Source organism: Microtus ochrogaster, chromosome 21 (genome assembly GCF_000317375.1).
Source record: "Microtus ochrogaster isolate Prairie Vole_2 chromosome 21, MicOch1.0, whole genome shotgun sequence".
NCBI classification, from domain to species: Eukaryota; Metazoa; Chordata; class Mammalia; order Rodentia; family Cricetidae; genus Microtus; species Microtus ochrogaster.
Window position 1 is genome coordinate 853,181 of NC_022022.1, and position 8,528 is coordinate 861,708.

The 8,528-nt window shown below is 48.7% G+C and overlaps 2 protein-coding genes across 3 annotated transcripts in view; one reads left to right on the forward strand and one right to left on the reverse strand.

The window, feature by feature from the left end:
* Rrnad1 (ribosomal RNA adenine dimethylase domain containing 1) overlaps positions 1-5,310 on the forward strand; it is a 7,954-nt gene extending 2,644 nt beyond the window's left edge. The window contains exons 2-8 of the mRNA XM_005356905.3: positions 517-641; positions 794-986; positions 1,371-1,433; positions 1,649-1,792; positions 2,677-3,161; positions 4,192-4,376; positions 4,775-5,310. Of these exons, the coding sequence (XP_005356962.1) occupies positions 517-641; positions 794-986; positions 1,371-1,433; positions 1,649-1,792; positions 2,677-3,161; positions 4,192-4,376; positions 4,775-4,896 (1,317 nt within the window). The 3' untranslated portion in view covers positions 4,897-5,310. The remainder of the gene's footprint in view (positions 1-516; positions 642-793; positions 987-1,370; positions 1,434-1,648; positions 1,793-2,676; positions 3,162-4,191; positions 4,377-4,774) is intronic.
* A 78-nt stretch (positions 5,311-5,388) lies between these two features.
* The window catches only part of Mrpl24 (mitochondrial ribosomal protein L24), a 6,334-nt gene continuing 3,194 nt past the window's right edge, over positions 5,389-8,528 (reverse strand). For both annotated transcript variants that reach the window (XM_005356906.3, XM_005356907.3), the window contains 5 exons: positions 6,753-6,988; positions 6,580-6,675; positions 6,290-6,393; positions 5,777-5,907; positions 5,389-5,601 (listed from right to left, as the gene is read on the reverse strand). In XM_005356906.3, the coding sequence (XP_005356963.1) occupies positions 5,465-5,601; positions 5,777-5,907; positions 6,290-6,393; positions 6,580-6,675; positions 6,753-6,935 (651 nt within the window). In that variant the 5' untranslated portion in view covers positions 6,936-6,988 and the 3' untranslated portion in view covers positions 5,389-5,464. The remainder of the gene's footprint in view (positions 5,602-5,776; positions 5,908-6,289; positions 6,394-6,579; positions 6,676-6,752; positions 6,989-8,528) is intronic.

The following is an 8,528-nucleotide window of genomic DNA, read 5'->3' on the forward strand; positions in this document are numbered from 1 at the left end:
TTGTAGACCAGGCTGGTCTCGAACTCACAGAGATCCGCCTGCCTCTGCCTCCCGAGTGCTGGGATTAAAGACGTGCGCCACCACCGCCCGGCTCATCAAGCATTCTTAACATTGAGTTAAACCTCTGTTACTGAATTTTATTTTGCAAAGTAAACTCTACACGTACAAGACTCTTGTCTCTCTGAGTTTAGAATAGATTTTGGTGAATAAAAAAAACCTCAAAATTTATTTTTCTAGATGAATTTTGGCTATCCTGGAACACTATGTAGACCAGGCTAACCTTGAAAAAGAAATTGGAGAAGGGGGACATTAATAAAATGAAGTGTGTTCAAAAAGCATGTCTGTGCCACCTTGGCACTGGTGGAGGCTGGGAGCAGACTTGAGCTGATACACATGAACAGGAGAGACCTGCTGGTGGCATTTGGTGGCCTTGGGCACTACTGCCAGAAGAAAGCAGGAGATGAGGTAGAGAGTTAAGATGGGGCTGAGAAAATGACTGTCTGGCTCCTTCTGCAGGAATTTTTCACCGACAGCCTGTGGGGCACACTCCCCAGCTCATGGCAAGAAGCACTGGATGGACTAAAGCCACCACAGCTGGCCACCCTGCTGCTAGGGATGCCCAGGGAAGGGGAGGAGATTAGGTATGTACAAACAGGGGAGCCCTTTGCTGGGGAATGAGCCCGGAGCCATGTACTGAACCTTATGTAGACAGTCTCGTTGCATCTTCCTGGGCTTATACACTCAGCATGCGATTGTGGGCTATTCACTGGCAGCCTGGGCTGGACTGTCTCAGGTACAGGTCCGTGTGGCCACTGACCCTGCTGGCCCTGAAGTCCACAGCCTGTGCCCTCGCCTTTACCCGGACACCTGGCTTTCAGACCCCCTCAGAGTTCCTGGAGAACCCCAGCCAAAGCTCCCGACTAGCAGCGCCTTTTCGGAAACATGTCAAGCCCAAAAAGCAGCATGAGATCCGGAGGCTGGGAGAGGTGAGACAGTTTGAGAGCCGTGTGTAGCCCATACTGTAGGAACCAGCAAGTGCAGAAGCCCCTTCCTTAGCAGAAATACCAGCATCCTGTCTTGGTGCTGGGATACTTTCCCGCGTGTTTCTGGAGTTGACCGGCAGCTGTGTGGGGTGACTATTTCTATTCACTGTGGTCAGTTTTCAGCTTCACAGCCTACAGGGTTCTTGCTCCTGCATCATTGATTAAGGGGCAAGCAGATAGGCTAGACACCATCACCTCAGCTCTGGTTTGACATCTGATATCTCTGTGGCAACCTCAGTGTTTCTCTGTCACCTTGGCTTCTCTACCATCCTTATGACGTCAGGAGTCGGGAGCCAATGCCAAGAAGAGACTTTTGTCTCCTTTCAGTTGGTGAAGAAGCTGAGTGATCTCACTGGCTGCACCCAGGTTGTGGATGTGGGCTCAGGCCAGGTAAGCCAGACTCTCAACATATTATCTATTTGAGTTATGAGAATAGGCCACTGGGGAAGGCAGATTAGCAGGCCAAATGCCCACGGAAGCAGGTGCTGAGAAGTGGGGGTGGGAGAGTGAGACTTCAGTGGAGCCCAGGACCCAGTTGTCTACACCACTGGTAGGGTGACAGTCTTGAGGGCACTGAACAATGCTGTCTTCCCTCATGACTCCAGGGCCATCTCTCCCGTTTCATGTCTCTTGGGCTGGGGCTAATGGTGAAGAGCCTTGAAGGAAATCAGAGGCTGGTAGAGAGAGCCCAGCGCCTCGACCAGGAGCTCCTGCAGGCTCTAGACAAAATGGAGAAGAGGCACCCAAAAGTAAGCTGCCCTTCTTGCAGCCTGCACTACAGGAGCAGTGTGCTGGGCTGGAACTGCATATTAAAATTCATTTTCTACTTCCAAGTTTCTCGGTTAGAAATGGTTCCTATTTATTTCTGCTACATTTTGCCCCTTCCCCAAAGCATCCCCACATCTCAAAGGCATTTTTAGTTTGTATAAGTGATTTCCACACCAGTATGTTCTCGTAGTAAACTATGATGTGGTCAGATGGGTACTATTATTTGCTGTACTAGGGATGGAGCCCATAGCCACTGAGCTATATCCCTAACCCACACCCAGGTATTAGACTTGTTATCAACAAGAAATGAAAGGGCTTGGGCTGGAGAGATGGCTCAGTGTTTAAGAGCACTGCCTGCTCTTCTTAAAGGTCCTGAGTTCAACCACATGTTGACTCATAACCATCTATAATGAAATCTGGTGCCCTCTTCTGGCCTACAAGCATAAATTCATGCAGAACACTGTATATACAATAAATAAATAAATAAATAAATAAATAAATAAATAAATATTTTTTAAAAAAGAAATGAAATGATAGAGCTAGGATACAGCTCAGTGGTAGGACAGTTGCCTAAGCGTTCATTAGGCCCTGGGTTCCATCCTCAGGTACATGCCTGTAATCCCAGCACTAGGGAAACATGGGCAGGATCCATGCAGATTTGCTGGCTTGTTCAGCATACTGAGCTTTAGGTCAGAAAAGGCTGCAAAGACCTTGTGTCTCCCCCTGCCCCACCTGAAAGAAAAATGATAGAAATGAAAAGGTGAACCGGGCACACACCTGTAATCCCAGCACACTGGCTTCTGACTCATAACTCCGAGGATGCCACCCGACTTTGCATCTGCCTTTGTTTTTGCTCTCCCCACAGGTGGTACAAAGAGGTTCCCGCCACTCCCCCCACCACGTGGTTCAGTGGGTCAGCCCCACAGCCCTGTGTGACGAGCTTCTGCTGCCTTTGGAGACACCATGCCAGGGTAGTACCCGCCTACTACTCACGGGCCTCCATGCTTGTGGGGATCTGAGTGTTTCCTTGCTGAGACACTTCTGCTGCTGTTCTGAAGTGGTAGCCTTGGCCTCAGTGGGCTGCTGCTACATGAAACTCAGTGAGCCTGGCAGCTACCCACTGAGTCAGTGGGTGGCTGGACTGCCCGGCCATGAACTACCTTACAGGCTCCGGGAGGGGGCCTGCCATGCTCTTGAGGACTATGCAAAGAGGCTACAGAAAGCAGGCCCTGGCCTGCAAGCACACTGCTTCCGTGCAGCGCTGGAGACAGTCATCCGACGTGCCTGCCCTGAACTTCGGAGACCTGGCGTACAAGGAATCCCCAGGGTCCACGAACTCAAGATTGAAGAGTGAGGTCTGGGGAGGCTCCCCACATATTCCCACCAGAATATTCTTTAACACAGCCAGAGAAAATGTGTGAGCCCAAAGAAATGGCATAAACTTCACTAACCAGGGACACTGCTCCAAATTTCTCTGAAAGAATTTGTCCTCCTAGGACTAGGAATGTAACTCAGTTGGTAGAATACTTTATTCTCTATGTCCATGAGACTAGGTTCAGTTCCCAGCACCGTATAAATTGAAGGTGATGAACACACATCTGCGACCTTAGCTTGGGGAGATGGCAGGAGACTCGGGAGTTCAAGATTATCCCAAGTTCTTTTGTTTGTTTTTTGAGCCAGGGTTTCACTGTGTAACTAACTAACTGGCTTAGCTGTCCTGGAAACTAGTTCTGTAGACATCCCCCCCCCCCCCATTAACTCAGAGATCTGCCTGCCTCTACCTCTGGAGTGCTGGAATTAAAGGTGTGCACCACCACTGCCCATTGCCCAAGTTCCATTTTTTTTTTAACTCTGGAAATCATCAAATCTAGGCCTTTGTACATGCTAGATTAGCAAGTACATCTGCCACTAAGATAACTATCAGTCCAATAGTCTCTAATTACTAAAAGTACGGCTAAGTTGTATAAAACTAAATGAAGATAAATTTTGGGACTGTTTGCTATTGAACAGATAGCTCACAGCCTAGGAACATTAGAATGGGCAGTGGCACGTGTGTGACAGCTTTCTGGCTCTGGAGCTGAGGACTGCTTCCATGTAGTCTAGGCTACTTTGTCTCAAAAACACAGGCATAGTGGCTCATACCTTTAATTCAAGCACTTGGGAAGCAGAGGCAGGCGCCCAACCTCTTAAATTCAAGGCCAGCCTGGTCTTCAGAGTGAGTTCCCAGACAGTCAAAACTATAGAATAGCCATGTCTAGAAAAAACAAAATTAAAAACAAAATGTCTAAGCAAATTAAAGGAGGAATCAGCTTCTAGACAAAACAGTTAAGTGGCAGGTGGAAGTTTCTAGAACTAACTTGTCTTATGGCTGGTCTCACAGATACGTGCAACAAGGGTTACAACGAGTAGGTCTGGACCCCCAGCTGCCACTGGATCTGGCTGCCCTTTGGGCCCAGCAGGCCCAAGAGAATCGTGTGGTGGCCTTCTTCAGCTTGGCCCTCCTGCTGGCCCCACTAGTGGAGACGCTGATTCTGCTAGACCGGCTGCTCTATCTCCAGGAGCAAGGTGAGTTCTTGTCCAATTTGTTGGGCCTGGACACCACCTGATGTGGGGGGCATTTGTTATCAATTGTGGGTTCCTAAGCAGCGTCTCCCACTAGACTGGTTTGGGTTTTAAGATGTGTGTTTATACATGTTTTTTTGGGTGTTTAATTCCCTGGTATTTGGAGTTGCAAGCAGTTGTGAGCCACCCAATGTGGATATTAGGAACCAAACTTGAGTATACTGGAAGAGCAGCAAGTTGTTAACCCTGAGCCCTGTCCAGCACCAGGGAGGTGGACGATAAGTCCATGGACTGCTCTCAAGCTGGTGTCTCCCCTTTGGAATAAGATGCTGTGCTGTTGAACAGGCAGAAAGGGTCTGGGGTGAATTTTTGTTTCCCTTCTAACCAAAACTTTCTCCTAGGCTTCTATGCTGAACTGTTACCCATCTTCAGCCCTGAACTCTCTCCCAGAAATCTGGTTCTGGTGGCCACCAAGACACCCCTGGGTCAGGCCTTCTCTGTTCTTGAGACTGAAGACAACTGACAGACCAAAACCACAAAGTGACAATATGGCCAGTGTATCTTCCCATTTAGAGTGCCTGCATCCTGCTGGAATTCTGGCCCTCTAAAACTTCAGATTTATACCCTTTCTCTCCTTTAATATGTAATGTTCTGTGTCATTTTTATTTATTAAAACTTTTCAGATTTAACTCCTGCTGTGCAGTAGTGGCCACACCTTTAACCCCAGCACCTGGGAGGCAGAGGCAGGCAGATCTCTGAGTTCGAGGCCAGCCTGGATTATAGAGTGAGTTCCAGGACAGGCCCGAAAGCTACAGAGAAACCCTGTCTCAAACAAACAAAAAAACTCCTGTTTCTATAAATAGGGAAAAGGACAGGGGCCTCTTCCTACAAACCTGCCCCTGGAAAGGCTGCCATCTACTTGGTCTGTCCTAACAAGAGGAAAAGCTGCACTATGCGTGGCCTCCACAAAATGCAAACACTTGAGGAAGGAAGAGAGGCGGGGCAGCAGCTATACTCATGGCTCTTTATTAGTGCTGGAGAAGAGGGGCCTCCTCTCTCAAGGTGAAGACACAGCAGGCAGCAGCTCAGTCTCAGTACCAATAAACCTTCTTGTGTCTTCGAGTCTCCTGGATCCCCATAGCCTCCATCACATCTTCTTCTAATGTCTTTAGCCGGGGCACATACGTTCTTTCTAGAGCGTCTTCCACTGATGTGTCCTTGGGGCCATCTGTTGAGTCAGAAGAAAGGATAATTTGTCGACTGTTTATTTCTTGCAGTGTGGGGATGGAAGCCATGCATGCAGCTAGGGGAGCGCTCTACCACGCTACATCCCTAGCCCTACCAACTTTGCTTTTCCTCTCACACCTCACATCCCTGCCTTCTTCCTGCCCACCCCAGCTTACCAGTCCATGTTTCAGGGACAATGCCGTCTGCTCGAGGAAATTCAGGCTTGGGGATAATTCTCCCAGATCTTGTAGAGACTCGAACCCGCTCTCCTGCCTCAGTAAATCTCCACTGGATCTCAGTGGGTTTCCTGGTAAAGAGAAAAAAATGAGTCTAGAGCCACATCCTTGTGCCACCCTCCAACCCAAAATTGAAGGCAATGGTAACTTGGGTTACCACTTTTGTTTCTGTCGTGGTTACTGACAATTGTGTGCAAGAAACAGACCCACTGGGCAGTGGTGGTGCACTTTTGATCCCAGCACTCAGGAGGCAGAGGCAGGCAGATCTCTGAGTTCCAGGCCAGCATTATAGCCAGGACAGCCAGGGCTACACAGAGAAACCCTGTCTCGAACCCCTCCCCTCGCCCAAAAAAAGAAATGGATTCCCCTGAGTTCTAGCATATCCAACAAACCATTCCCATGTGATAAATAACTCGAGTTAGAAACCCCTTGACCAGAGGCCTGTGTGCTTGCCTGTCCACAGGGTCCACTAGCTTGACCTGGTGGTGAAGCAAGGGGGCTTCACTAGGGATCATGGTACCTCGGTGATCCATGGTTCTGCCAACATAACGGTAATGCTGTCCGGGAGAAGGCATTATCAGAAAGCAAAGTGTGTGAAGGGATTTACCTACTACTACTTAGCATATTCAGCCCAAGCCCGCTTGTACAGCCTGCCCCTCAGCCAGTTTCCTGTCCCCCATGCTGCTCTTAAGAAAAGAGACAGATGGGGAAGACTTCCCAGCCTTCATCACCCTTTCACTCACCGTGTTCAACCCCTCCAGGACAACCCAGTTCCGCTGCCGAATGACTTGGACCACTTTGCCCTGCTTCCCAGCATCCTTGCCTTCTAAGATTTCCACCTGTAAGATGATGAGAGGACGGAGGCAGGAGATTGCTGCCCACAAGCCTTCCCATCACTCTGTCTTCATGTTCTCACCATGTCTCCACAGAATAGGTGCCAGTCTTCATCAGAGATGGGCTCTACCACCACTGGGCGCCGCCTGCTCCATGGAGGATTCTTCCTCTTGTCTGAGAGGGAGCCTGGACGGCTCATCCCATAGCGGTAATGGGGAGGGAGGGTAGCTTTGGATGCCAAGGCCAGCAGGGCCGAAAGTCGCATGGTCAGATGTAAGAAATCTCACCAGTGAAAGACTCAAAAAGTTTCTTCATCAACTATGAGTCAAGAGAAACAATAAAAAGTTGAACTAAGGAAGGAACTTTTGTTTGTTTTTAATCTATTTCTGTTTTATTAGCATTGGTGTTTTGCATGCATGTATAGCTAGGTGATGATGTTGGATCCCGTGGAACTGGAGCTACAAACAGTTGTGAGACACCATATGTGTGCCGGGAAATAAACCCAGGTCCTCTCTTAACCACTGGGCCATCTCTCCAGCCCCTTGTTTGTTTTTTGAGGCAGGGTCTCACTATGTAGCTCTGGTTGACCTAGAATCCACTATGTAGACCAAGCTGGCCTTGAACCCTCAAATTCATCTGCTTCCCTAGTACCACCACTCACAACCCAGGAATGTTATTAAAGCATACAGAGACTCTCTTGCGCAGTGGACTTCATCTCTTCTCACAAGTTGTCTTTACAAATGAGAAAACAATGAGGTTACGTATTATCTGCAGTGATAAAGCTACTATGGGGCGGTATCAGCATTCAACCCCACCGACTGACTTCGAAGTAAAAAATTCACTTGAGGCCACCAGACAATAGTGGCGCATGTCTTTAAATCTCAGCACTTAGAAGGCAGAGGCAGGCGGATCTCTGAGTTCGAGGCCAGCCTGGTCTACAGAGCAACTTCCAGGACAGCCAGGCAGGGCAACCGAAAAACTATGTTTCAAAAAAAAATAAAAATTCCCTGAGTCCAGGAGCCACACTATCTAATTCCTTGCATTGCTGTCTCAGGAGAACTCGGCACTTGAGATACTTAAGACAGTTATTTAGTGAATGCATGAACAGCAGGACAGGGGAGAAGCAGGTAATGAAAGAAAAGGACAGAGCCCGAAAGCAAGCAGTCACAAGGCAGTAAAGAGCGTAGCAAGGATAAAAACAGCTTACAGTGTGCCCATGCAACAGGCCCCAGACCTTCACACAACTGACTCCATTCAGGCCATAAAACTCACCACATAGACAGCACTACCAATGAAAACAAAAACCCAATCCATCAAAGTCTGCGGTTCTGGGAAAGTCTCCACATGTATTATAACCTTGCTTTTTGGTTTTATAGTTCTGCTTTTGGCTGTGTGTCAACCCAGGGTGTGTTTTTTGTGCCTAAAACCTCCCTTTGAGAAATGCTTGCAGATACACTGAGATCCCCAATACCCAATGCAGTCACCAGCCAGCTAATAAGGCCATTTTATTGGCTTGAACCCATGTTCTGTCTTCTAACCTCACACAGGAAAGACTCGCTGCTGTGGGGCAATGGTCCTGTGCCCTGTAAAGACATGTCACTGTACTGGTTTACTAAAACACTGACTGGCCAGTAGCCAGGCAGGAAGTATAGGCAGGACAACCAGAACAGGAGAATTCTGGGAAGAAGAAAGGCTGAGTCTGCAGTCATCACCCAGATGCAGAGGAAACAAGATGAGAATGCCTTGCTGGTAAAAGGTACCAAGCCAGCCGGGCGGTGTTGGCGCACGCCTTTAATCCCAGCACTCGGGAGGCAGAGGCAGGCAGATCTCTGTGAGTTCGAGACCAGCCTGGTCTACA